This window comes from Bombus huntii, chromosome 6 (genome assembly GCF_024542735.1).
Source record: "Bombus huntii isolate Logan2020A chromosome 6, iyBomHunt1.1, whole genome shotgun sequence".
Classification (NCBI taxonomy): Eukaryota; Metazoa; Arthropoda; class Insecta; order Hymenoptera; family Apidae; genus Bombus; species Bombus huntii.
Window position 1 is genome coordinate 14,939,482 of NC_066243.1, and position 26,739 is coordinate 14,966,220.

Here is a 26,739-nt window from a genome sequence, read left to right on the forward strand (position 1 = left end):
ACCTGGTCTGTACATTCATAAGATATAAATAAAAATAGTTATATTTTTATATGTTTATTTACTATAAAATATATTTATTAATTTTTTATTTTGTAGATACATATATATGATATATGTATATACAGATAATTATATTTTATTTGCTATGTCCAAGAATTGACAGAAGTAACTTTTTTATTATTTTTCATAATATTAATTTACAAACAATTAATTACATGTATGGAATACAATACATTAATAAATAACTTCCTTACAATGTATTATAACATGTAATATAAAATGTATAAAACCTCTGTATTAAATATTTTTCTTATATTGTGAATATCTGTGTCAGTATAATTATTGACTTCCGATTGTGAATAATATGCAAGCTTTTCCACGTGTCGTCAAGTAACACGTCGCAATAATGAATCTTTCAAATGCAGAAAAAACAATAAATGAAGAAATCGAAATTTCATTATTAATAAATGTCGTTAACAATGAAGGTAAATGAATGATTTTGGAATATACGTATATGTTTATATATCGTATTAGGTTATATTGTCGGTCAATATATTTTGCTATAATCAAATTTTGTTTTATATTTTATGTTACTTGTTTCAGGTCATAACCTGCCTATTTGTGTGCAACATATATTAAATGGAAATTATAAAGATGTCATAAATAATAAGTTATCTTCAAATCTAATTCAAGAGTTGAATAATAGCAATAATGTTTCCAAATTAATACATGACAATATAGAAAAAACAGACTCGCATGATTCTTGGCTATGCACAGGCATAGCTTCTTTACTATATTTTATTCAACAGAATTGGACAGGCCCACAAATTGAAAAAGATATTGAATGGCAAAAAATTAAAGAAGAAAATATACTTAGAAATTTATCGTTACACGATGAATGTAATGCAAATGTTAAAATGTCGGATCTTCTTTACTTTTCTAAGATGATATTCTCAAATGAAATTCTACAAAATGCTTATAAAAGTTGTATATGGTGGTTATTTAGAGCAAATCTTTTACATCAACTTATACTAAATGAAAGTTCCGGTACAATATTTGATGAGACTGAACAGTTGATTCAGAAAATCAATGATTTGCAAATGCTGAAAGAAAATTTGTGTTGTGAAACATTATTTTATATTGAAGCTGCACAATTTTATTTTTATTATAGGAGAATTCAAAATTCAGAAAAATATGTTAAACTTGCTCAAGAAGGAGCGAAATTAAGCTTAAGTCTTGAAGGTGCATTAGGTAAACGTACAAAATATCAAGAAGACAAGGCACAACTATTTTTAGGAATAACTTTAGAAAAGGAACAGTTTCCTTCTAGATATTGTGAAAATTTACCAAAATCTTTGGATTTGAATGATGATATTAGATTAGAACATATTCAATTTTCAACAAATATAGAAAATACACAATTAGGAGCAGTAGAAGAAGCTATTATATTAGCAAAATAGTAAGAATATATTTTACATTTTTGTTATACTATATTTATAAAGCAAAACTTATATTTTATTTTAAATTTTATTTCTAATAGCGTTCAATTACAGTTATCACAACCAAAGGATAAATTAACAGATGAAGAAGTAACACCTTATTTAACTGTAAGTATTTTTGACTTTTATATTTTTTATTTTCTTACCAAAGATTATTTTTTAATAGGTTGTGGTAAATAATACAAGAAATTGGTCCTTAAAAATAGCATCTCTATATCATCGGTGTTCTTTAGAATCTGAGGATAAACGAACTGTTGAACGATCAATGATACAAATGGAATATTTAATACATGAACTAAACAAGTCAAAAATCTGTGTTACAAACAGAATGGACCTATTCTTTGCCAGTGGTCTTAAGCCAGTTTGGGCTTTAGAACAAATGTGGGCACAATTGATGCTAAGTGTTGGGTTAGTAAAGGGTGCTTTGGATATTTTTTTGAAGAACAAACTATGGGAAGAAGCTATTGCTTGTTACAACATATTAGAGCTAAGACATAAAGTATATATTTTAGTTTATGTAATTTCTTCTTAGCATACATGAAACACGTAAATTTATATTTTATTTTTAATTTTAGGCAGCAGAAATTATTCAGCAAGAAATATCTAAAAAACCATCAGTTCAATTATGGTGCTTATTAGGTGATGCAACTCAAGAACCTAGTTGTTATGAAACAGCATGGGAACTATCTAATAAAAAAAGTAGTCGAGCTCAAAGACATTGGGGATTTTTTTATTTTGCCAAACAAAATGTGCGTACATAAATATAAGTTTGAAAAGTTTTCCCCTTTTCTTAGTAATTTAATTAAATACATATATTATTTTTTATTTTTAAGTATGAGGAAGCTATACCACATTTAAAATTATCAGTTGAATTAAATAACATTCAAGAAAATGTTTGGATTAGACTTGGATTTGCTGCTTTACAAGTGGAAGATTGGAAATTGGCAGCAACAGCATATAAACGTTATTGTGCACTAGAGCAAACAGTTTGTATTAATATTTTCAATTATTAATTTGTTACGTAATAATGTACATTAAAGAATTTGGCGATTTAATTATAGACATTCGAGGCTTGGAATAATTTAGCAAAAGCTTATATAAACCTAGGTGATAAAGTAAAAGCTTGGAAATCTCTTCAAGATGCTTTAAAGTGTAACTATGATCAGTGGCAAGTTTGGGATAATTTAATGGTTGTTAGCATTGACTTAGGACATTTTTCAGAAGTACGAATACATAATATTAATAAAATAAAATTTAACTCTTCCCGAAAATCATATATCTTTTAACGATTTATGTCTTTTACACATTTTTCTAGGTAATTCGATGTTATCATCGTATTTTAGACTTGAAAAATCACCATTTAGATGTTCAAATTCTTGATATACTTACTGATGCTGTATTAAACAATGTAAATGATTCAGATGGAAAGTCTGCACAAAAATTACTTCCAAAAGTTTTAGAATTATTTGGAAGAATTACTTCATTTATACCTAATAATTCTGATGTTTGGAGAATGTATGGACAACTTACTTTTCTTAAAAAAACTGATGTTGATAATGACAAAGCACTACACTATTTACACCAAGCACATCGTATTGCCGTATCAGATCCCAAATGGCTTTTACAAGAAGAATCAGTTCAGAAAGTATTACAATTGTGTTGTATGTTAGCAGAAATGTATTTGCAATATGTTTCCAATTGTGAACCTAAGAAAAAAAGAACACTGTTAGCAAGTGCAAAATTATCTCTTCAGGGAATTGTGAAAAAAGTTAAAGATAAAGAGTGGAATATTGAAAAGATTTGTATATCTGTAGAAAAAGTTGAAAAATATTTAAATATTGTAATAATTGAATTAGAAAAAATAAAATTGACAAATTGAAGAATATATTTTATTTTTATTATATGCAAAATGGCCACATTATGTACTAATTTTTACTCGAAAAGTACAAAATTATATTGTAATATTATTATATGTTAGCATTAATTAATTTTTACATATAGTCTTATGGAAGTTAAGTATTACGTTTGCTCTTATCACTTTTTTTTCACAGTTTGAATAAATTATAAATTTACATACATTTAGGTTCATGGATATTAAATCATAATTTTACATTGCAAATGTAAACTTTAAGATAGCCAAGTTTATGAGCGTGTGATAGTATCCATGGTTATAATTTATCTATAGTCGATTCGTAAAAATTCTACGTTAGGTTATTATCAAACGATGGCATGGCAACTATTTAGTCTTACTTCAATTACGATCACGAGAACGTAACTCTGAGCAATATAAATAAATTATATAAATCAGTAAGATTTTATAAAACCTTATAATATATTAAATATATTTTACATATCAAGAAAGTTAAGTAATTATGGAAGTATTAAAAATTTTTATATAAAAATATATAAAGTTTATGAATTACAGAAACGTTAAAGACTATAAGAATATTAATTTTTTAAAATAAAATTTACTTAATTGTAATTCATTACTTTTTTTAGATGGCATTTGCTGGAAAAGTTGTATTAATAACTGGAGCTAGTTCTGGCATTGGAGCAGCAACTGCTGTACAGTTTTCACAACTTGGTGCATTATTATCATTAACAGGTCGTAATATACAGAAATTAAATGAAGTCGCTGAACAATGTAAGCCTGACAAACCATTAATTGTAACCGGAGAACTAACTAATGAAAGTGATGTTGAAAATATTGTCAAATCCACTATTAAACATTATGGTAAACTGGATATCCTAGTTAATAACGCTGGTATATTAGAAAATGGAGGCATAGAGAACACTTCATTAGAACAATATGACAGGTATAAGTCTATCTTTTGTATATCTAGCTTAAATCAATAAAATTTAATCTTAATTTTATACAATATATTAAACATGTAAATATTTTAGAGTTTTCAACATAAATGTACGTTCAATATATCATTTAACAATGTTGGCTGTTCCATATCTAGTAGAATCTAAAGGTAATATTGTGAATGTATCAAGTGTAGTTGGAATAAGATCCTTCTCAGGAGTTTTAGCATACAGTATGAGTAAATCAGCAATTGATCAATTCACACGATGTATAGCTCTTGATCTTGCACCAAAACAAGTATGTTTGATTTGAAAACTTATTAATTACAATAGTAGCTTTTATATTTAATCCTTAATTTATAGGTGAGGGTTAATGCCGTAAATCCTGGTGTAATAATAACAAATCTTCATAGAAGTAGTGGAATGTCAGAAGACCAATTAAAAGCATTCTTTGCTAAGAGTAAAGAAACTCATGCACTTGGCAGAACAGGAGATCCTAGCGAGGTTGCAAAAGCAATTACATATTTGGCAAGTGACGATGCCAGCTTCACTACAGGTGTAACTTTATCTGTTGATGGAGGAAGACATCTCATGTGTCCTCGCTAAATTATATTTTATATATGGTGGAAATAATAATTTTATACCTTTTTAATTAAAAATATGATAAAAGTTACATTCAACATTAATATATTGTATTCTTTTTAGAAATATTTCTCATGTTAAAAAAAGTAACGTTTCTCAATAAATAAATAGTTTAAATTTGATTTCTTATTATATAATGCTCACAATGTATTAACCTATACTAATTTACCACATTATTTGCTGACTTGTAAATATAGAACTATTAACTACTCATTTAAATTGTATTGTAATACCACAATAAAAAAACATAGCAAAATACTTTACTTTAATTATATTAAGACAAAAAATGATTTCAATATTGCTCAAATTGAAATAAGAAGATAATTGAATTTCAACACAAAAAGATCTTATTTTATAAATCTGCTTATATTTCTTTCAATGTTGAAATTTTTGTTACTAACAAGCTAAAAATAAACAACTTTCAATAATTTATTGTTGTCAGAGGAAATTGTAAGAACTAATTTATGTTATGATAATACAGGAGTAAAAAAAAGTTATGCATAGATAACCCGTAACATGCGATAATTATCAGTTTAAACAGAATTAAAAATCTAAGGACAAATTTTCCGTATAAGTATATTCACAATGTTATATTTAATTTTTATTTTATATAAATATGAAATTATTCGTATAACATATTAAATAATTTGTTTTAAAAGTAGTCCATTCATTTCATCAACATGAATCTATACAACTAAATAGCGTGTAAATATGCCACGTCATATAACGAACGCTTTATCTTCTTTCAAGATAATATATTATGAAGCATTAAAGTAACATTCATTCACGCTACTAGTTACGTTACTAGTCTGACAGTCTGACGCGAAATCAAGATTCGTTATGTCTACCAAAAGCATACCATACTTTTTATCAGGGTCGGTAGTTAGGGGGTTTGGCAGAGGTTCCAAAGCCTTGGGGATACCTACAGGTAACACTCAACAATTTCATTTTTGTTTGATAGATTCGAAAATTTTGAAATTAATCAGAAACAATTTAAAATTACGTTAATGTTGCAGAGAATAGTTTAGAATTGTATGCAATTGAAAGACATAATCGCTTTATTGTATACATACTTATTGGCGGGAATATATGAAATATGTTAAAAAGTTATTTAATATTATATATCGTATTAATCACTATTTTATTTTGTGTGTTTATTCGATATGTTAATCGCTTTTTATTAAGAAATATTTTGATTTAAAAACTTGCGAAAGTTAAACTAATTATATTGTATAAATAAAAGAAAAAATAATTTTTTTCAGTAATATTTTGTTAATATTGTATGTAGTTATAAAATTATTTTTCTATAGCAAATCTTGAAGACGAGATAGTAAATAATTTGCCTGGTGATCTTAGTACTGGAATTTATTATGGATGGGCTTCTATAGACGGACAAACTTATAAAATGGTTGCTAGTATTGGTTGGAATCCGTTTTATAAAAACGAAAAAAAGACGGTGGTACGAATGTAAATTATAATTAATTGAATACTTGATAACATGAAAATTTGAAACCATTTTTTAATAATGTATCATTGTTGTAGGAGATACATTTAATGCATAAATTTGAGAACGATTTTTATGGGAAACAAATTAAAGCTGTTTTTACGGGATATGTACGACCAGAAAAAGATTTTACTTCTGAAGGTAAATAGTAACTGTATCAAAATTTATCCCATCTTTATTATATTAATCATTATCATTTCAGAGGAATTAATTCGAGCGATAAAAGATGATATTACAATTGCCAAAGAACAATTACAGAAACCAGATATGGCGGTTTATAAAGATAATTCATTCTTTAAGGAATAATCTGATTGTATAAGAGTACTATAATCATAATTTGTATTACAAATGATATGATCATGTTATGGCAATATTTCCTCACTATATGCGGAAATAATATTAACTCATACTCTAATTAGGGATAATGTCTATAATATAAATACCTTTAATTATTAATTTCATATTATATATATGTATAACTTGCATTATATAATTTATATTATTTTCAATATACATACAATTATATATATAATATATAACTATATATATATAACTAAATTAAAAATATAATTCATAAGTAATTAATATTAACTATGTTGAAGTAGTATCTGATGGTGATGAAGTTGGTGGTGGAGGTGGAGGTGGTGGTATAGATATCCATGGCAATTTCATTCGAATAGGAACTTGTGACACTTGTGGTAGCCAAGGAAACCTTACATTTGTAGATGAATTTGGATGATTTTGTGGTGTTATGTATCCTGGAGGAACTCTTGGACATGTATTGAAAGGAATTCTAGGATTTAGATATGTTGAGCTACTATTTTCACTATAGTAATTGTGTGAGCCATAAAAGTTTTGGTTAAGACCACTAACATTATGGTTCATATATTGCACAGGTTGCAGTGAACACATTCCGTATCCATAAGGTTCACTATTAGTTTGGTAGGATTGTGACCATAAATTCTGAGAATAATTTTCTGTTTGTGTAGAAGGAAATCGTCTATCTCCTCGTGCATAAAATCCTTTCCTTTGATTCTGCATACTTCTATTCCACGGATGATTGGTTTGCCATCCAGTAGTAGGTTCTAAAATTATAAATGTTAATAGAAAATACAAATGTTAACAAATAAAAAGATATAAATATTACATAAGAAACTCACTAGAAGTACGCTTTCGTTTAGACGGATTTTCAGCTTCATTAACATTATTTACTTGTTTTGCTTTTAGTTGTTCATAATAAGCCCGTTCTTCCTCATCATCTGAAAATTCTGGAGGATCATCCGCATTTGCATCAATACCCCTGATTCTGTAATAATCATAAATTGCTTACTATATGTTTAATTTCTTATAAATTAATGTAATAAATATAAATAAGAATAGTATGTATATACATATTTAAATATATAAACTCACTTTAATAATTCATGTAGAAATACTAAAGAAGTATATTCCGTATTTGGACAGTAATAAACAGTCATTCCTGCTGTAATGTTATATTCTTTTATGTGCTCAGAACTATTGAATCGCACACAATAATGAGGTTCATTCACTTGTCCAAAAACATCGAATATTTTTCCTAACGTCCTTTGTCCTTTCTCAATAAATAAAACTGTATCTAAGTTCAATGTCGGTTTGCCAGGTTTTGGTTTTACAACTACTAGTTGTTCAACCATCCATGCAACCTGTAATTTAATATTATCTTATAAAGATATTATCCTATTTTCAAGATTATCCATATATGTATTAATTTAATATTTATAAATACCTCTCCTAATGGATCACATAATACTTCAGGTACACTAATTTTTAAGTCTTCAATAGGAGGTAAATCATCTAATTCAGTTCTCATTTCATTATTCTTTTTTCTTCTTACATTATTTTCTTTGCCTTTCCTAAATATACAAGAAATTGCTTTAAAATTTCGTATAAAATTAATTTAATGTATAAAAATTTACAAAAATGAATAGCATACTTGCTTGAACTATCATCACTATCTGAATCATCTGATTCAACTATTACTGAAGAATCACTGCTACTAGTAGAATCGTCGCTATCGCTTTCTTCACTTGACGATACTTCTTTATTTTGCCTATAAGTTTGCATCTGTACTTCTTTCAAAGATTGATTTTGATTGCTATCACTTTTTGTTTCATCAGTATTAAATTCTGTTTCTGAATCTGAATTGCCATATTCTATAGCAATACTAGTAAGAGAAGATACTTTATCACTGTCTGTTAAAAAGGAAACATAAATTGCAATTGTTAATTTAATATCAAAATTATTTGTAATGTATAATATAATATATATATAACAAAATTGTTTATAATTTTGATTATGATAATAAGTATATCCCTATATCCTTACTTTGAGCCGAAGATACTGTATTTATTTCACGTATGATACGAATATCATCATCACTTTTTTGTTCCAAGTTTTCAAATGTTACATCTTCATTTGTATTCTGATTTTTGTCAGTATCGTTAATAAGTATTTCATTTTGTTTAGTATTTGACAGTATGACTGATTTGTTTTGTTCGGCTTGTTCATTCATGTCATCTTTCTTATTAGAATTTTGTTTAATTTCAGCATTATCAGTTATAATTACCTCGCAGTCATTTGTAAATTGACTTGTCTCATTAACATTGATTTGTGTAGTTTTTTTGTACAGTGAATAATCTTCAATAATTACTTTGTTTGGAACGCAACTACTTTCTTCAACATTTGATATAAGGTCCATAAATCCATTATTTGAATTTCTGTTTTCTATTATTTCTTCTATTATAACCTCTTCCGTATTCATCATAATTTAACTTTAAATTGCAGGTTATGATCAATAGCAATAAGCAGACATCACTTTAAAATGTATTATAACCATTAACAAATACGCAAGAAAATATATTTCTCGTATAAAGTTTCATAAACTTCACATAAATATATTTATTTCTATCAATCACGTATATGTCACAATTTAAGGGTTCGTTAATAAAATAAAATAGCTGCGTCGTAACGCAACTATTACCTTTATTTTCTAGCACAGCACAGATTTACACTGATCGGAGAGATCAGATTTACTGTTCGATGGTTTTGTCTATTTCTCCCCAGGTGTTCTCATCTCATTACGGAGAAAAGCTCGGTGTGAGTGTGCCCTTTTTAATTAACAACGCGGATTGGCTGTTCGCACCTTCCGTTAGGAAAAGTGAGGGTAACGATCTACGATGCCAATTGGTTATAGGTCATGTTAATAAATGAAGATAAGAGGAGAAAGCCTCCTACCAACGCGGCTAGTAGGTAATATTGTTTATGGGAAAAATCAGCTTTTTCGTTAGTCAAGTATTGGGTTTTTCCCATTAGGTAAAACTACCTGCTTTCCCCGTAATTAGTAAGGATGTATAACAACCTAAGGGCTGTTTCAAGGACCATCCATAAACAGATAACAGAAATAATAAACTTAAAAGTTTAGGTTTATGGTGGGTCCCTAGGGTAATTGAGGGTGCGCGGTGGCCTCTGATAAAATTGACGTTACATATACGTTCGTACCACGTAAATATATTTATTTCTATCAACCACGTATTGAGATGCTATTGCACTGTAGTGTAGGTACTGATGTACAGGACATGTATATATAAGTAAACACGACTATGGTATGACGATTATATATTTTTAAAAATAATTATTTTTATTATAATAAAATATTTAATAATTTTTTATATTTTTAAATTTGTCTAAAATTATACACATAAAGAAGGACAAAATCTTATATGATTCTTAAATATTAAAAGAAAATATAAAATTTTACAAAAATTTTGTAATTGTTAAAAATATTTCGAATATTATTGTATATATTAATTACACACAATTATTTTTATAGCATAATATATGAATTACAATGTATATTTTTTTATTAATTTATAATTTATGTTTAAAAAATTTACGACATAATATTTTATTCTCTCGTGACTACACTTACAATTGTTTGGATAATTTTTTTTCCATTTTGATGATTTAATAGATTCAGAAGGGGTTCCCTCATCTTTTGTTCTAATAATTTGACTAATTCCATTCTCATTCCTTGCAAAAGTTGAGCCACCTAAATAACATTAAAAGTATATTTAACATACAATTATCATCTTTTTTGTTTTAATTTCAACAAACGCGAATAAATATTCTTACCCTATGAGATTCAACATCAAATAACATCCAGCCATCTTCTAATGATACAATAAATATTCCATCATGCACTTCTATTTTTAATTCGTAATCAGAGAATAATATTAGTGGTAAAATTGGTACCATTGATACTTCTTTAATAAATATTTTACTTGTTTTCACTTTTTCTTGAAATACTAGATATGGACTAGGAAAATGACCAACGTGAAAGTTGACCGAGGATGGATGGATACTAACGAAACTATCATTTTTAGTTTGGAATCTAAGTTGTTCGGGTCTTGTTTCTGTTGGAACTGCCCCAGCAGGCTGAATTTGAAAAGATTTTTCTGGCGAAAGAACCTTTACTACATTAGGATATAAGGCTGCACAAAGTAGACCTTGCAGAAGTTTATAATTATCATTATTGATGTTCAGTTCAAATCCAGTAATTTCTATAATCTTGTCAACATTTGGTTGTCGTTTAGGTAAATTAATGGGGACAAAACCGATTGAAACTAACAATTCTAATAACTGATACTTTATATCTGCCAAGGAATATAGTGTACGCACAGACAGATAGTTTTCTTTTGCAAAAGCATGGCCTGCACTAGTATTGCGTGTATATATTTCTAACCATTTCTGTCAAAAGAAAAAGTATCTTTGTATTATAATTATATATTATATACATTTTTATATATTTTTATACATTTACCTTATATGCTTTGAGAATAGTTAGTTGATCAGAATTGGCAGTAAAAAATTGTTTTTTTGCATCAATCTCGTGTCTTTTTTCAAAAGGTATATGAAATGGATTTTTATGAGATAAACATGCTGCTATAGTAAGTGCGGAATCAAGACAGCAGAAGATTGCTCCAAACAATATTAATTTTCCGATTCGTACATTTACAGGCAATGCTGCAAGATGGTGACCTAGTGGGGTTAATGTACATTCGGAATTAAATGCTCCTACATCTTGTAAACGTTTAATTGCACTACTGATATTTTCTTCTGTTGGTGGTTCCAACATTTTACCTAAATAGAATATTATAATGGATATTAGAAAGTTAATTAATGATATAAAACTAAAAATATATTTTTATTACCTAAAACTTCATGTAAGTCAACTTTTGTTCCGTTATGTAGAAGTTGAATACGTAATAACAGTGGTTCTAACGGAATTCGTAATATCTCAGGTACTGGCTGTGCTGAAAAGTGGTAGTTGAACCTGAAACAATTGTTTAAATTGAATAAATATTGGTAAACTTTACTATAAGATTTAATGTTTTAATGAACAATAATTATACATACTTGTACGAGGTATATAAATGAATAGATACTCCAGGCATTACACGCCCAGCGCGTCCTTTTCTTTGTAATGCATTTGCTCGTGATACCCAACACATTTCTAAACTTTCCATGTTTTGGTTCGAATTAAATCTGGTCTCTTTCATCTTTCCACTGTCAATTACAAAGACACAATCATCTATAGTAATAGACGTTTCAGCTAAATTTGTGCTTAATACAATTTTTCTAGCGATAGATTTTTTAAAAACTAAGCTTTGCTCTTCATTAGATAAAGATGAATGTAATAATATAATAATAAATTTTCCAGTCTTTGGTGAAAAATACTCATTCTTATTCAATCGATCTTTCAGTGCAATAATTTCAGCAAATCCGGGTAAGAATACCTACAAATTTAATATTAATTTAACTACATATTGTATATTTTTCGTATAATAAGAAAACTTAGTAAAAATACTTACTAAAATGGAACCTGTTTTAGGATAATTGTGTTCTCCACAAGTAATCCACTGCAATGTCGTCTCTATAAGTTCATAATTAATTGCATTATGATCCATATAATATAAATTTTTTTGTGCCTGGCTATTATAATCCTTATATCTTTTGATAATCCTCTCTAAGTCTAGATCTTCATCGGGTCTAGATTCCTCAGGTACATAGTGAGAGCGAGCTGCAAGCTGTGATGCAATACCATAGCTAATTTCTAGTTGCTCCAAACCACCTTTATATCTACGTGTAGCTCTTGAATGTTCTGTTAGAACATAATTCGTTTTTTCATATACATCTTCCACAAAGATTTGTTCTACAGGAAACGTTCTTCCTGGTATACATAAAATGGGAGCTCCTTTAAAGTATGTGGAAAAAATCTCACTTCTAAGAGTGGCACTCATAAGTATTATTTTCAGATTTGATCTTCTGGACAGTAATTCTTTTAATAGCATCAAGAGGAAATCACTAAAAAGGATAAAACAGTTAAATAAAATTAAAAAAATAAGTATAATAGATAACTTACCTTTCTGCACTTCTTTCATGAACTTCGTCTACAATAACATGTGTAACATCTGATAATTCTGGATTCACAGCAAATCTTTGCAACAAAATTCCGGTTGTACAAAATGTTAATCTAGTTCTATTAGAAATTTTACTTTCTAATCGTATTTGATATCCTACTGTGTCACCTATGCGTTCATTTCTTTCTGTTGCAACCCTTTCTGCTACTCCTATTGTACTTATCCTTCGTGGCTGTGTACATATTATGTTAATATGTTCTTTGGATGCAGATCTATTAATAATCCAATCATCTAATAAAAATTGTGGCACCTGTGTACTTTTACCACATCCTGTTTCACCAGAAATTATGATTACTTGATTTTTGTGTATTACATCTAAAATTTCATACATCTTTGACCATGCAGGCAACCTTTCCCTAATTTCTATCATCTTGTTATATCTGGGATTTGTTAGTTTCTCTTTAAAATTTTTTTCAATTAGATCATCTTCTTTCAATATTCTTTCCCAACTAATATTATTTCTGTTTTTCCTATGTATAGACCCTAATTCGTAATGAGTAGCTACATTTGTTTCATCTTCATTTTCTATGTGCCTTCGAAATAGTAATTCACTTTGATCTAGAAATTGTTCTTTATTTTCTACTAAATATCTTTTTATATCATATTCATTTTCCAAAAGAGATATTATTGAAAAAATAGAAGGTGTTCCATATGCAGATATTGATAATGCCTCTTCGTACAACCTTCTTACTATTCTTAAACAATTTATACTTGGAAATGTACCGTCATTTTTATACAAATAAAAATAAGGCGGTTCATAAGGATATTTACAACCTAATGAAATATTTAAAAAGATTAAATATAAAGTCTGCACATAATTTATATATTAATTACGTAACATATTTTATATTTTTTATGTAAATAATTATAATACCTTCAGGAAATCTTATTTCTAGGGTAAAACTCGGATTCTCTCTTTCAGGCATTCTTAATACTTGTGGTTGTTGATGTGAAAATTTACATCTATTTCCAAATCTACATCTTTTATGAATAAATAATCTGCAAACTTCTCTTTCCCTTCCCTTTTCTGACTTCTGCCTAATCCTTGGAATTTCCTGTCCTATTTCATCATTTCTTATTAAATAATCCAATTTAACTTGTACAGTCCAAATTTGATTTTTTATTTTTTCAGTAAACATATTTCCATAAATAGATTCGAGTGCTTCTTTTTCCTCATTCCTTCTTTCCAATAAATCTATTGTATCAATGTCATCATGTATCTTCCTTCTTGCTATATTTTCCAATCCATAATATTTATAAAACAATATTTCTAAAGCTTTTCCTACATCACCCTCTGTATGTAATAGTGCTTCATTGCAATGTGATTGATGAAAACTTAAAACAATATAAATGGTTATTTATAATTGTCCATTACTTAAATTTAACAAACTTACCCATAACTTTCAAGTTTAGATGTTGCAAATTGCCTAGTAATTTGTTCTTCGGTTTTTGGTGTACTATCCTTAGAAGAATAATCAACTATTCCTTTAATGACCAAATTGCCCCTTTCCACCCAATATTGCTTGTCTAGATTGGACTTTTTATTTTCAAATTCTGATGCATCAGAAAGCTTAAAACTCTGTTAAAAAAATATGTTACTTCCCAATAATACATTTTAAGAGATATGTATACAATAATAAATTTATAATGTCTATGAATACATACAGGACCATAAATATGCTTTAAAGTATCGTACAGCTGGCGTTCAGATTCTTCAGATATTCTTAAGGTTTGCAGTTCTGCTTTCCGTATAGAGCTACTTTTATCTTCCATTGACACATTTCTATCAGATAAACATAAGTAATTTTATAAATTATTTACAAAAGTAATTTTAAGACATGCAAGAATAGTATCTCGGACGATAATCTAATTATATTTAATATTAGTTCTTGTGTTAAAAAGATATGCTTTTAATAATACATTCTAATTATCTTTATTTTATTACATTATTTTTGTAACATATAAAAGGTTATGTTTTACTTACGTGGTATCTCTATCCACATCTTGTCCGTCTAAGAAGAAATCATAATCAACGTGAAGAGGGTTCATTTTGATAATATATATAAATAATTTTATAAATTAACTTGAAAGATATTTATAAATCTGTATTTTGATGATTGGGAAAATGGAGGTTAAGAGGTAGTAAATGTACAAATAGTAGCAGTTAGAGATCTATGAATGAATTTATATGCTTCTCTTCCACGTAGTGCCAACCATTCTATCTAACTAGAAAATACGTTAAAATCAAATTTTATTTTTTGTTTTATTATTTTTTCAAATGTTACTAACAAGTAAAAAGATAAATATACGTTTATTTATTATATTCGAATGTTATTCGAATAGTTCATCATTTATTTTCAATTTGATAAATAATCGCCTTATTATAACCACAAAGCAACAAGGAATTTCCCCCAGGATGCCATCGTGCATCTAATACCGTAATATTTCGTGAAATTGATATACAACTCGCATTATGTGGTGTCCATTCAAATATATACGCACACTCGCAAAATATTAAAAGGTGAGCGCGTGTAGGATTCCATCTTGCAGCTAAATATTAAATTTTTAATATAATTTGATATTGCACAGAGAAAATATATATTGTTGAAATACTCACCTACGATAGTATTTTCAAGAAGTAAATAATCAAGATAATCATCAATAATATTCCATATCCACAATGTTGTAGGATAAAGTTGATGTTTCACGGCCAAGTATTGCCCGCAAAAACTAAATTTTAAAATATCAAATTTTGCAATTGACAATCTCTCAATAATATTCTTCCTTCCTATTTTTATATTTACTGGTCGTTCCGATTTCTCTTCCACTATAAAAATCGACTTTCTTAAATATCAATTATATTTATATAAATGTCTATAAAAAATTACTTACAAACGTGTCTATCGTAATATCTTGTATTTTTATTCGAAAATTTTGGTTGAATTATACGTTCTTCATATACCTTATTCAAATAATTTTCTTGAATTACGGGTTCAAGATATAATTGCAAAAGTGGTTTCCATGTCACGTGATTTAACAGTAAGATCTACAATACAAATACTTTTACTGAAATATTACTATAAATGTTTGCAGTAATATAAAAGTGCAGTTTAATTCATCAAGATATATAAAATTATAAACCATTTCATTAAATCCTATTACAGCTAATAACTGTCCACTGGGCATCCACGTTACATTTTCGATTCCTTTTAAACACGTATAATTTGCACATTCCACTTGAGATAAATTTACAGTTTGTGTAGGAGAGAATACTGCGATATCTCTTTCGAATATACTCGAATAAATAATTAATTTTGCTTCGTCGCTAAAGGAAGACCAAATACATAATAATTCGCTATTTGGAGACCAGCATAATCCATCAATGCTACTTAAACGACCACATATTAATTTCTAAAATTAAAAGATTTCAATATCATGTAGAAAACTCTAGATATCATTATAAAGTTTTTATAATTTTTTTTATAAATCTTATCATAAAAATCTAATTAATTCTTTTACATTAAATTTTAATAGCATCAAATTGTATTTACGGACTTTTTAAAAAATTCTTCCTTACTTTGTAAATATAAATAAAAATACAATATTGTTTCAGCTAAATTCACCTAACGTTTAAAATTTACTAAAAAAGGTAGAGTCAGATTAGATTACGTTAAGTTGAAAAAGCATTGAATCTTTTAAATGTTTCCTTATTTTCTGACAAAAAAGACAAAAGCCAAATAATCAAAACTAAAGAAAGTCATTAAACTACATAATTATCATGTTAAAAAACGCAAGATATAAGAAAAATATAAGCAAAAAAAATTGGTGATAAAAATATAGACGAAATTCATATCTATAGTAGTAGCAATATAATAACCTTTCATGGTTTGAAATGAACGAAGACAGAGCGCATAGTGCACTTGTGTATGACTTTTGAGGTTAAATTAATGTTTCGAAAATTAATTTATTTATTAAAAGCAAGATATGACAACGAGTTATATATCGTGTGCCTGCAATAGAGTTCCACATTCGGCTGATTGGGGAAAAAATGGACTCATTTGCTTTGCAGCATGTCATGCAGTTGCAATTTATGATCCGTACATTTCAAAAATTGGAAAAATAACGCACACTCTTCACCGACACAAAGATCGTATTAATACGGTACGATGGCTTAAACGGAGAGATGCGAAACCTGAGTCAGAGCTATTATCAAGCTCAGTAGATGGAACAGCTATTATTTGGAGCAAAAGAAATGAATTATTTACATGTAACTCTATCATAGGAGTTGATGATACTCTAATCTTTTGCAACTCATTATACATTTCTGATCATGACTCCGTAAATGAGGAAACATCTGCGAAATTGATAATATGTACTGGGTCTGTTAAAGGAGATCTAAGAATATGGTTAAGAGATACAGATGATAATGTAAAATCTTTACAAACGCTTACATTTGACAAGAAATTACCAATAGAAGCTTGTTTTTCTTTCCTGCCAAATAAGCATTTACCACTTCTGGCTATTGCAATAGAAAATTTTACAATTGAATTGTATGTAACTAATTGTAATATCATAGAAGAATCATATTTTGAAAAAGTTCAAGTTTTAGTTGGGCATGAAGATTGGGTACGATGTATGGATTTTAATTGCGATACAAATAACAGTATTTTGCTTGCAAGTGGATCTCAAGATGCCATGATACGATTGTGGAAAATTTCTGCAAATAGTACAGAATTTTCAAATGATGAGTTACATCAGAAAGAACAAGTGTTTATGGCTAATGGCATAAAATATAATATTACTTTAGAATCTATCCTTTATGGTCATGAAGGATGGGTTTATGGCGTACATTGGTATCCGTTACAGCTTGATAATAAGAATAGAATTTTAAGATTATTATCTTGCTCATTAGATAAATCTATGATTATATGGGAGCCAGATGAAGTAACTGGGATTTGGTCCGAAAAAGTAAGAGTGGGTGAAGTTGGTGGCAATTTAATGGGTTTTTATGGTTGTAAATTTAGTGATAATGGATTAAACATATTAGCACATGGTTACCAAGGATCATTTCATATTTGGGAATACTCAAATATTGTAAAAAATTGGATTCCAAAGTCTAAACCAAGCGGTCACTTTAGTGAAGTGATTGATCTTTGCTGGGATCCAAATGGAAGGTTTGTATTCAAAATTATATATATTAAAAATATATATACATATAATTCATCAAAACAATATACAATTACACATTGCATTACAGGTTTCTAATTACTGCAAGTACAGATCAGACAACAAGAATTCATGCAGCTTGGAAAAATGAAACAGAATTTTGGCATGAAATTGGACGTCCACAAGTTCATGGATATGATATGTCTTGTTTGGTTATGCTAACCCCTTATATGTTTGCTTCAGGAGCAGAAGAAAAGGTTGTACGTATATTTACAGCACCAACAACATTTAGGAACTGTTTAATGAAGATTGCCAATGTTGATGATTTCAAAAATATGGTGGCTGATAGTGCATCAGTACCTGCTCTTGGACTAACAAATAAGGCAACATTTAATGATAATATCACAATTGAAGATGTAGAAGTTAATAAGTTTAAAAATGAGGATTATATTCCTCCAACAGAAGAAGAGTTAATGCAAAATACACTATGGCCAGAGTTACAAAAGCTTTATGGCCATGGATATGAAATATTCTCTATAGCTGCCAGACATGATGGATCATTATTAGCAACTGCATGTAAATCAACATCACAAGAACATTCTGCAATATTATTGTGGAGTACAAATACATGGGTCCAAGTTCAGAAACTTATGTCTCATCAATTAACTATAACACAAATGGAATTTTCACTCAATAGCAAATATCTACTATCTGTTTCCAGAGACAGAAGATGGTCATTGTTTGAATGTAAAGACGATATGTATACCTTAATTGCAGCTAGTCTAAAAAAAGATAGTCTTCATACTCGTATAATATGGTGTTGTTCATGGACACATGATTCATTCTTCTTTGCAACAGGTTCCAGGGATGGAAAAATTGGGATTTGGAATCCAAACTTTACGGATGATAAAATTGTTCCAATTACATCCTTGGATGTAAAAGTTTCAGTTACAGCACTTGCATTTTCATTACAAAGTATTTCTCAAGATTTTTATGTTTTAGCAATAGGATTTGAAACTGGATGCATAGAAATACAGAAATTAAAAATGTTCTCTAATAATTTTGAATGGGAAAAATACATAATGTATGATACTTCTCAAGCACATCACTTAACTGTTAGAAGGCTTAAATTTCGGCCTCAAAAGGAAGATTTTAATATTTTACAACTAGCAAGTTGTGGATCTGATCATATTATTAAGATATATGACATAGACATTTTAAAATGAAACAATTTGTAAAAAATATTTGTTATTTTTATATATTAAAACCTGAATTATTTGAATTAAACTATTTACCTTGCTTAGTTTCCATGTGTCAGTTTTATAAATTTCTATATTGTCATTACCCTCAATTGAAACTACCACTGCTAGTTTATTACCATCTGGACTAAAATATAATTTATGGAAAGAAGATTTCATATTTTGTATATGAGTTACACTTTGATCGTCCAGAGACCACACAGATATCTGAATCTAAGTATTTTAGTAATCTTAATATATTGAAGTATGAGTTCATTTAATATCGATCAAATTTATTACTTACATTAAAATCTGACAACGTCAAAATGTATTTACTATCAGGAGACCAACTAACACTTTCTAAACCAGCACTGCCTTCAATCAATTTATATTTCCATTCAGGATAACGAATAGAATATACTTGAATAATAGCTTTCTTTATATTTGCACATAGTATGTATTCAGTATTTCTAGACCATTCCAAATACTGTGATAAAAAAAAATGAATGTAATAAAAAACGAATTATGGTATTATAAACACTTTATTTTTTTTACAGTATATAATTCTTATTTCACAGTATTAAATATATAATAACAAAAATTAAAATAATAATTGTCTATATATTATCTGTTTAATCATATACACTAACCTCGATTATATCTGGAAATACGAATGAATGAATAGTGTCAAATTTCTTGTAACCTTTTATTGTTAAATTTGTTTGATATGCAGTTGCAAAAAATCTTCCATCCTTAGAAAAATCACATAATTGATTATTTACTCGTATTAAATCATTTTCTACTTCTAATGACATCGCGTTACTGTTAAATTATAACGTATTGTTTTAAAAATTCGGCTTCGCCAACACAAACAATTGCGATATGATCTGGAAGAAAATGCGTAAGGATTTATTAAATCAATTTAATAAAGAACAAAACGGTTTCAATATCTAAGATAAAGATCTAAAGAATATTTAACGCGCAATATTTTCCTATTATGTATATAATCCGATATGTAAATACAGAAAAATATAAATTTATGTTTAATATGTTGGTTATAATGAATTTGAAAATGATAGTTCCAAACAGTCGCAATATACGAGCGTTCGTGTATATGGTGTCTGATTACAAATATTATTATAATTCGCATTTTTATAAAATATTATACAAACTCCTAAATTTTCAGATTTATAAATGAAGTGGTAATTTTTCAAAAAGCTATATATTAATAATCAATTAAAATGATCAAAGATTTTATTATTCCTGTAAATAAAGATGAACTTTTACAAAGTCGGAGTGGACAATATTTTGTTAAAGAAATCGTTCCAATACGATTGTTACCACAAGCTCTAGATGGTATTTCATAAATTTTATATATCTCTATACATTACTTTCAGTATTTGTTACAGTAATTTTAATCTTACTACAGAGATTCGATCAGCACTCCAAGCAAATGGAGCCAGTTTCATTTTAGACCATTTTAATACATTTTTCTCTATAATTGTTCATGGAAATAAAGTTGAATTAGCAATTATTATGCGTGCTTTTACTAGAATTCAAAAAGGTAACAAAATTCTTTTATTTTGGTTACTATATATTATAATTATTTAAATTATTACATTGCATATAACTGGTAATATTAACTTCAATTATTATTTCATGAAGGTATTGAAATGTTAGTACTTGATATGGAAAGTATATTCGAAAGAGGAAATGAGTTGGAAGAGGAACATAGATTGAGTTTGTTAAATATAAATAAAATGCTGGCATATTTATTTTCTTGGTTTATTTGCCATATAGATGATGAGGTTTTTAAAGATGTATATGATAAATTAATAGGCAAGGTATGATATCTATAATTTAATTGTACTAATTATGTTAATAATTCCTTTTTATAAATAATATTTTCATGTTAATATTGTTTCATTCACAGCGTAAAAAATCTACAAAGTCGGATATGGAAGATGAGTGGGAAAATAGTAGGGAGAAAGCTTTAGAGTACATCTATAGATTGTTACAATTACCATTATCAAAACTTTGGCAACCTCCTATTGTAGAAGACTCATTTATTGTGTATGTTTATACGCATTAATCATCAAAAAATATTTGTTTACATATAACACATAGTTATAATTTAACCAATTATTTTAATATATATATGTAAGATAAATATATGATTTCTTATATTTTAGATTATTCACTAAAGTGTGTTATAAAATTTTGGAACAATGTAAAGATTCAAAACAGAAATCCCTGAGGCAAACTATTTTCGAGGTACAGTTCTACATATTCCATCAAGTTATTTTTAATTAAATTTGATTTTAATTGTTTTGATATGTAATTATTAATTTTTTTTAAAAAGATTTTAGGTACTTCAATTAAAAAATATAATCATGGTATAAGCTGTGTGATAAGAATTATTCAGGTATGTATATCAATAATTAAAAGTTTTGTTTCAATATAAAAATATACTAAGTGACTAAATTTCAATATTATAGTTAGTGAAAATACATGATGCATTAGCATCTCACATGGCTATTGGAGTTATTCATATGATTAATGATTGTGGTTGTAATGGTTTAGTGAAAGAAATAATGAAAGAGATTGATCAAAGTGAATTATCTGAACTTGACAGTCGTAATATATCAATATTCTTAGAGACTATTGCTGCTTCAGCACCAAATCTCATAATTCCTATTCTTGATGATGTGATGGATTATTTGGGTAGCGAGGTAGCCCATTTTACATTAGTTCAACTATAAAAGTACATATTACATTTATTTTATATTTATTACTACTATGTTTAGCATTATGCTATGAGAAATTGTACTATTAGTATTATACGTGAGGTTGTACAAAAAGCATTGACTGGAGATGATCTTACGCAAGAACAGAAGGATCAACGTGATGAGTGCCTTAATAACTTAGAAGAACATATTCTTGATAACAATGCTTATGTCAGATCAAAAGTTTTACAAGTTTGGCAACATTTATGTTGTGAAGGAGCTATTCCACTAGCAAGGCAAGGAAAACTTTTAGCTACTATTGCATTACGTTTAGAAGATAAAAGTGCAAATGTACGAAAACATGCATTACAACTAATGCGTGCCTTATTACAAAGCAACCCATTTGCAGGAAAAGTAAGTGGGAAAAATTATATTTTATATAATCGTCTTGGGTTAAAAGTAAAATTATATGTAATATGAAATATATTTACAGTTAAATAAAGTAGAAATTTCTAAATCATTAGAAAAGGAAGAAATAAAATTAAGAAAGTTGCAAACTGAAAGAGTTAGTAAAAGTGCTCGTGGTGACAAACAAAGATTAGAATTATGGAATACTTTACTTCCAGAAATAAGAAAAGCATTAAAAGAAGTTACTGATGATGGAAAGAAAAAGGACAAAAGCCAAGGTGCATATAGAATCTGTATGTTTTGTTTCATTATGACAAATATATCTAATCTAAACGTATATTTGTATTTTACATATCAGATGATGAAGTTGAAGAAGAAGATATTAATTCTGATACAGCGTTTGAACATGTAAGACAATTAATATTAAAAGAAAAAATTCTCGAAGCAGTAACATATTTGTGGAAAGTTTGTATAAAATTAAAACAAAGTCCAGATATAGAAGTTCTTTCTCCTGAAGCAAAAGAAGAATGTCTGTTTTTACTTCTATTGAAAACATTTATGGAATCTGAAAGTAATTTAGATAACATAGGAGAAAATATAGATGCAGTACATTCAACAGATAAAAACAAAGAGGAAGAAGAAATAATATCAAAACGAGTTGTAAATTATTTAAAAGTATGTTTCCAAGCATTTTATGTTAGTCATAATAAACTACTCGTTTAAAAATTATATACATAATAATATACTTTTCTAGAATTGTTTGGAATTTGCAACTGAATTAGAGGTTGCTATACCTATGGCGGAAAAATTACTTTTTTCTACTACAGCAACCGATGCTATCGAAGCATGTACTTTACTTGGAATTGCTCATCAATTTGGTGTAGCTGGAGCTGCAGCCGCTATACGTGATGCTTTATTTCAAGTATTTCATCGTGATCAATCAGTACGAAACAATATAGCATTAGTGTATAAAGATATTTACTTAAATAATCATAAAAATCAAAAGTCAAAACGACAAGAGGCTCTTACATGTGTTAAATCATTAATTGATTTATTAAAAGGACTTCAACCAGGTCAAAGTCAAGCTTTAACTCAGCTTATATTAACATGGTATAATAATAAAGATATAGGCAATGACGTATTACAGGTAATGATATAAATATATTATGGTTTTTAATTTTATATGTTTATGTTATAAGCAAGTTATGTATATTTGTAATTTATTTAATAGGTTCTATGGGAAAAATTTTCGATGAAATCATCAGACACAGATTTATTAGATAGCAGATCTGCTTTAATGTTAATAACAATGATAGCTCAAGCTCAAAGCAGTATTATAATTGATAATTTAGAGGTATTAATAAAGGTAGGGCTTGGATCACGAGCAAAGAATGATCTTTTATTAGCCAGAGATACATGTAGGGCATTACTAACTATAAAACATATGAGTGATGATATTGAAAAGACACCTGTTAGGTATGTTAAATAATAAGAATTGAATGATTGTTCAAATGCATTCAATAATTATAGTAATGATCAGTGCATTATTCATAGGTATCCCAATGATCATGAAATGTTTAAAGAAATTCTTACTTTACTAATAGAAAATTTTGCAAATTTAGAAAATGATGGATATATTTCATTTGCAACTGATGCCATTAATGCGATTTATCATGCAAGTATTTTAATGATATAATCTAAATTTTATATTTAAGCTTTACTAAAACTATATTTTAACATTTCAGTTAGCAAATCAGCCCGATCGCTTAATGAAGCAGTTATTATTACAAATCTGTATTCAGGGAAAATTTAATAATGATTCATCTGAAAATACTGTTCCGTTCTTTTTGTTATCTAAATTATTATATTTAATTGGACATATTTCAATTAAACAAATGGTACATTTAGATACATCAGTCTACAAAGAATTAAAACGAAGAGATACTATACGAAAATTAAGAGAAGGGAAGAATTCAAATAAAAGTAATAAAAATTTGGATAGATCTCGAAGATCAGTTACTCCCAATTGTGCAAGACAAATACTTCGCAATAAGGAGGTATATAATATTGTTTATAACATATATTTATTTTAAAATTTGTTCAATTATTAATTTTTGTTCTTAGATAAGCATTTTAGAAGATAATGGAGAGGATGCTGTGGAAGGTGCGGCAGAAGATGCAGATGCAGAGTTTATAAATGACATTCTTGAAAATCATATTGTAACTGGAGATGGACTTTTAGTAACATTTATGTGCGTTTTTAATGTCCATACTTTTTACCATACTAACATTATTTGTCTGAGTAAATGTCCATACCAAAATTCTTACAGTCCATTAGTACTAGATGTATGCCAATATCATGATAAGTATAATGATGAAGATGTACAAGCTGCTGGAGCTCTTGCTCTCAGTAAAATGATGACAGTGAGTTCCAGGTTTTGTGAAAAATCATTACAACTTTTAATTACAATACTAGAACGTTCACCATATCCTAATATTCGGGCCAATGTTCTTATTGGGATAAGCGATCTTACAACTAGATTTCCAAATCAAATTGAACCATGGATGAAACATGTTTATGGCAGGTATTTAAAAACAGAGCTTAATCAATTTCATTATCCTATTCTACTATCTAGGTTATCTGCCTAAAGCATAATTAATTTATAGACTTCGTGATGAAGATATGAATGTAAGAAGTACTTGTGTTCGAGTTTTATCAAGTCTTATAATGAGAGAAATGGTGCGTGTGAGAGGTCAGATATCAGAACTAGCTCTCTGTATAATTGATAAAGATCCTCAAATTCGACAAGATGCAAAGCAATTTTTCAAAGCACTTTCACAAAAAGGCAATGCTCTCTACAATGTGATGCCTGATATATTGTCTCGCTTAACTGATCCTGATTTAGATATAAGAGAATCAGATTTTCAGGAAATTCTGAAGTATGTATGTTAGTAAAGGGAAATCATAAAAATACGATAATTTACTGCAATTAATTTATTGTTCAAAATATTTCCAGGTATATTTTGAATTTATTACAAAAAGAAAAACAAGTTGATGCCATTATTGATAAGATTTGTGCTAGATTTAAATTGGCTACGACAGAAAGACAATGGCGTGACTTCGCGTATTGTCTTTCACTTTTGCAATTTAGTGCGAGAAGTATACATAAGAATATATATTTATTTAAAAAGTTAAAAATGCGTTTAAAATTTTATGAAATATCATTTTTTTCTATAATTAATGAATTTTATTTAGGTATACATCGTCTCATTGAAAGTTTACCTTTACTGAAAGACAAAATTCATCATAAACAAGTTTTAAAAGCATTACAATCTGTTATTGAACAAACAAAGAAAAAACCAAATACAAAAGTAGCATGTATAGAATTGGAAGAAAAAATAGAAGAACTTCTTAAAGGAAAAGACAAGTCAAATGAAGATGATAGTGAAGTAATGCCACCACCACCAGTGCCAAAATTAAGAAAGCGCAATAGTAGACGCAGAAAACGTAGTAGTAGCGAGGAAGAAGAGGATGATAATATTGATAGTGATCCTGATTCAGCACCCGTAACAAAAAGTACATTTCTTCCTATATGAAAATAGTTACTTAAAGTTACATATTTATTATCTAACATGTAATTGTTTTAGTAAAAAGTTCTAAAAAACCAAAATCGCCTGAACATAAATCGAGTTCCGATTCAGATTCAGATAATGGTGTATCAAAGAAAATTTCTAGAAAACAATGTATGTATTATCTTGCTAAATGAATAATCTTTTCATTATATTTAATAATTATTTCTTTTATATTAGCTACAGTGAATACACCAACAATAAGTGTTTCAAGATTAAGTCGAAAGAAGCGTGTTAGTTCAGTTTCAACTGCACCGTCACCGTCGCCATTACGGAAAAAAAATAAACAAATTAGAACGTCAATGCGTTCTTCACAAAGATATTCACTACGTTTATCTCAATCAAAACAAAACCATTAAAGTTTGCATATATGTGTAGATATACCTCATTTTGTAATTTGTTATGTAGCTTAAGTTCAGGAAGTAAAGCAAGTGAAAAAAATATACTTTTATATCTTGATCATTTTAATAAAAATCGAATAAAATATAAAATTGTTTTTTATAATTGTACTTTTTTTCTTAATAGCATCAAATATAAAATGAAATTAATGTAAATTAATTTCCTTCATAAAAATCTTTTTAATGTTAAAATATTATCTCT

The 26,739-nt window shown here is 27.8% G+C and overlaps 8 protein-coding genes and 1 long non-coding RNA gene across 11 annotated transcripts; 6 read left to right on the plus strand and 3 right to left on the minus strand.

Annotated features, from left to right (window-relative positions):
* The first annotated feature begins 96 nt into the window (after positions 1–96).
* LOC126867134 (tetratricopeptide repeat protein 27) lies at positions 97–3,384 on the plus strand. Its single transcript, XM_050621341.1, has 8 exons — positions 97–485; positions 604–1,459; positions 1,541–1,607; positions 1,666–1,998; positions 2,075–2,248; positions 2,333–2,485; positions 2,561–2,722; positions 2,815–3,384. Exons 1-8 carry the CDS (start codon positions 407–409, stop codon positions 3,376–3,378), a joined length of 2,388 nt encoding a protein of 795 aa, XP_050477298.1. The 5' UTR covers positions 97–406; the 3' UTR covers positions 3,379–3,384.
* Positions 3,385–3,723: 339 nt separating this feature from the next.
* Positions 3,724–5,071, plus strand: LOC126867161 (3-oxoacyl-[acyl-carrier-protein] reductase FabG-like). Its single transcript, XM_050621396.1, has 4 exons — positions 3,724–3,860; positions 3,999–4,315; positions 4,404–4,605; positions 4,671–5,071. Exons 2-4 carry the CDS (start codon positions 3,999–4,001, stop codon positions 4,911–4,913), a joined length of 762 nt encoding a protein of 253 aa, XP_050477353.1. The 5' UTR covers positions 3,724–3,860; the 3' UTR covers positions 4,914–5,071.
* A 252-nt stretch (positions 5,072–5,323) lies between these two features.
* On the plus strand, positions 5,324–6,985 carry LOC126867168 (riboflavin kinase). Its single transcript, XM_050621409.1, has 5 exons — positions 5,324–5,517; positions 5,700–5,877; positions 6,260–6,408; positions 6,492–6,594; positions 6,656–6,985. The coding sequence occupies exons 2-5, from the start codon at positions 5,790–5,792 to the stop codon at positions 6,757–6,759; spliced, it is 444 nt and encodes a 147-aa protein (XP_050477366.1). The 5' UTR covers positions 5,324–5,517; positions 5,700–5,789; the 3' UTR covers positions 6,760–6,985.
* LOC126867142 (H/ACA ribonucleoprotein complex non-core subunit NAF1) lies at positions 6,876–9,653 on the minus strand. The gene is made up of 6 exons (XM_050621353.1): positions 8,818–9,653; positions 8,426–8,684; positions 8,219–8,345; positions 7,867–8,135; positions 7,614–7,759; positions 6,876–7,538 (listed from the first exon to the last, which is right to left on the minus strand). Exons 1-6 carry the CDS (start codon positions 9,254–9,256, stop codon positions 7,045–7,047), a joined length of 1,734 nt encoding a protein of 577 aa, XP_050477310.1. The 5' UTR covers positions 9,257–9,653; the 3' UTR covers positions 6,876–7,044.
* Positions 9,654–9,747: 94 nt separating this feature from the next.
* LOC126867170 (uncharacterized) lies at positions 9,748–11,941 on the plus strand. Its single transcript, XR_007690157.1, has 3 exons — positions 9,748–9,982; positions 11,509–11,714; positions 11,793–11,941. It is a non-coding gene; the product is annotated as an uncharacterized LOC126867170 (long non-coding RNA).
* LOC126867129 (putative ATP-dependent RNA helicase DHX57) lies at positions 10,091–15,165 on the minus strand. The gene is made up of 11 exons (XM_050621334.1): positions 14,956–15,165; positions 14,637–14,754; positions 14,366–14,550; positions 13,846–14,306; positions 12,914–13,745; positions 12,363–12,855; positions 11,908–12,287; positions 11,703–11,824; positions 11,312–11,631; positions 10,624–11,238; positions 10,091–10,540 (listed from the first exon to the last, which is right to left on the minus strand). The coding sequence occupies exons 1-11, from the start codon at positions 15,018–15,020 to the stop codon at positions 10,397–10,399; spliced, it is 3,735 nt and encodes a 1,244-aa protein (XP_050477291.1). The 5' UTR covers positions 15,021–15,165; the 3' UTR covers positions 10,091–10,396.
* Positions 15,166–15,263: 98 nt separating this feature from the next.
* LOC126867146 (WD repeat-containing protein WRAP73-like) lies at positions 15,264–20,197 on the minus strand. 2 transcript variants are annotated; one of them, XM_050621363.1, is made up of 7 exons: positions 20,026–20,197; positions 19,680–19,862; positions 19,433–19,609; positions 16,113–16,382; positions 15,864–16,017; positions 15,589–15,798; positions 15,264–15,521 (listed from the first exon to the last, which is right to left on the minus strand). In XM_050621363.1, exons 1-7 carry the CDS (start codon positions 20,188–20,190, stop codon positions 15,319–15,321), a joined length of 1,362 nt encoding a protein of 453 aa, XP_050477320.1. In that variant the 5' UTR covers positions 20,191–20,197; the 3' UTR covers positions 15,264–15,318. The 2 variants fall into 2 exon arrangements, with proteins under 2 accessions (XP_050477320.1, XP_050477321.1); XM_050621364.1 differs by lacking the exon at positions 16,113–16,382.
* Positions 16,393–19,440, plus strand: LOC126867135 (elongator complex protein 2). The gene is made up of 2 exons (XM_050621342.1): positions 16,393–18,145; positions 18,229–19,440. Exons 1-2 carry the CDS (start codon positions 16,956–16,958, stop codon positions 19,361–19,363), a joined length of 2,325 nt encoding a protein of 774 aa, XP_050477299.1. The 5' UTR covers positions 16,393–16,955; the 3' UTR covers positions 19,364–19,440.
* A 217-nt stretch (positions 20,198–20,414) lies between the features above and the next one.
* On the plus strand, positions 20,415–26,643 carry LOC126867124 (condensin complex subunit 1). 2 transcript variants are annotated; one of them, XM_050621314.1, is made up of 21 exons: positions 20,416–20,731; positions 20,805–20,939; positions 21,041–21,219; positions 21,309–21,448; positions 21,568–21,649; positions 21,738–21,800; positions 21,874–22,107; positions 22,183–22,515; positions 22,595–22,787; positions 22,868–23,184; positions 23,264–23,656; positions 23,741–23,985; positions 24,064–24,188; positions 24,259–24,566; positions 24,634–24,761; positions 24,840–25,094; positions 25,177–25,449; positions 25,527–25,669; positions 25,766–26,086; positions 26,158–26,253; positions 26,320–26,643. In XM_050621314.1, the coding sequence occupies exons 1-21, from the start codon at positions 20,617–20,619 to the stop codon at positions 26,496–26,498; spliced, it is 4,257 nt and encodes a 1,418-aa protein (XP_050477271.1). In that variant the 5' UTR covers positions 20,416–20,616; the 3' UTR covers positions 26,499–26,643. The 2 variants fall into 2 exon arrangements, with proteins under 2 accessions (XP_050477270.1, XP_050477271.1); XM_050621313.1 differs by having other exon boundaries at positions 20,415–20,731; positions 25,527–26,086.
* The last annotated feature ends 96 nt before the right edge of the window (positions 26,644–26,739 follow it).

Coding starts and splice junctions, on each gene's coding strand:
- LOC126867134 (XM_050621341.1), top strand. CDS start 407: ATGAATCTTTCAAATGCAGAAAAAACAATAAATGAAGAAATCGAAATT. Junction 1,608..1,665: donor AAGTAACACCTTATTTAACT/GTAAGTATTTTT, acceptor ATTTTTTAATAG/GTTGTGGTAAATAATACAAG. Junction 2,723..2,814: donor ACTTAGGACATTTTTCAGAA/GTACGAATACAT, acceptor ACATTTTTCTAG/GTAATTCGATGTTATCATCG.
- LOC126867161 (XM_050621396.1), top strand. CDS start 3,999: ATGGCATTTGCTGGAAAAGTTGTATTAATAACTGGAGCTAGTTCTGGC. Junction 4,316..4,403: donor TCATTAGAACAATATGACAG/GTATAAGTCTAT, acceptor TAAATATTTTAG/AGTTTTCAACATAAATGTAC. Junction 4,606..4,670: donor TTGATCTTGCACCAAAACAA/GTATGTTTGATT, acceptor CTTAATTTATAG/GTGAGGGTTAATGCCGTAAA.
- LOC126867168 (XM_050621409.1), top strand. CDS start 5,790: ATGTCTACCAAAAGCATACCATACTTTTTATCAGGGTCGGTAGTTAGG. Junction 5,878..6,259: donor AGCCTTGGGGATACCTACAG/GTAACACTCAAC, acceptor ATTTTTCTATAG/CAAATCTTGAAGACGAGATA. Junction 6,595..6,655: donor AAAAGATTTTACTTCTGAAG/GTAAATAGTAAC, acceptor TTATCATTTCAG/AGGAATTAATTCGAGCGATA.
- LOC126867142 (XM_050621353.1), bottom strand. CDS start 9,256: ATGATGAATACGGAAGAGGTTATAATAGAAGAAATAATAGAAAACAGA. Junction 8,346..8,425: donor AGTGATGATAGTTCAAGCAA/GTATGCTATTCA, acceptor TTGTATATTTAG/GAAAGGCAAAGAAAATAATG. Junction 7,760..7,866: donor TTTCTACATGAATTATTAAA/GTGAGTTTATAT, acceptor TGATTATTACAG/AATCAGGGGTATTGATGCAA.
- LOC126867129 (XM_050621334.1), bottom strand. CDS start 15,020: ATGAACCCTCTTCACGTTGATTATGATTTCTTCTTAGACGGACAAGAT. Junction 12,288..12,362: donor CTAAAACAGGTTCCATTTTA/GTAAGTATTTTT, acceptor TTAAATTTGTAG/GTATTCTTACCCGGATTTGC. Junction 10,541..10,623: donor TTGATGTTGAATCTCATAGG/GTAAGAATATTT, acceptor AATGTTATTTAG/GTGGCTCAACTTTTGCAAGG.
- LOC126867135 (XM_050621342.1), top strand. CDS start 16,956: ATGACAACGAGTTATATATCGTGTGCCTGCAATAGAGTTCCACATTCG. Junction 18,146..18,228: donor TGCTGGGATCCAAATGGAAG/GTTTGTATTCAA, acceptor ATTGCATTACAG/GTTTCTAATTACTGCAAGTA.
- LOC126867146 (XM_050621363.1), bottom strand. CDS start 20,190: ATGTCATTAGAAGTAGAAAATGATTTAATACGAGTAAATAATCAATTA. Junction 16,383..19,432: donor ACACATGGAAACTAAGCAAG/GTAAATAGTTTA, acceptor TTTTAATTTTAG/AAATTAATATGTGGTCGTTT. Junction 16,018..16,112: donor TAATAGGATTTAATGAAATG/GTTTATAATTTT, acceptor TTTGTATTGTAG/ATCTTACTGTTAAATCACGT.
- LOC126867124 (XM_050621313.1), top strand. CDS start 20,617: ATGATCAAAGATTTTATTATTCCTGTAAATAAAGATGAACTTTTACAA. Junction 23,657..23,740: donor TAGGCAATGACGTATTACAG/GTAATGATATAA, acceptor TTTATTTAATAG/GTTCTATGGGAAAAATTTTC. Junction 23,986..24,063: donor ATTGAAAAGACACCTGTTAG/GTATGTTAAATA, acceptor CATTATTCATAG/GTATCCCAATGATCATGAAA.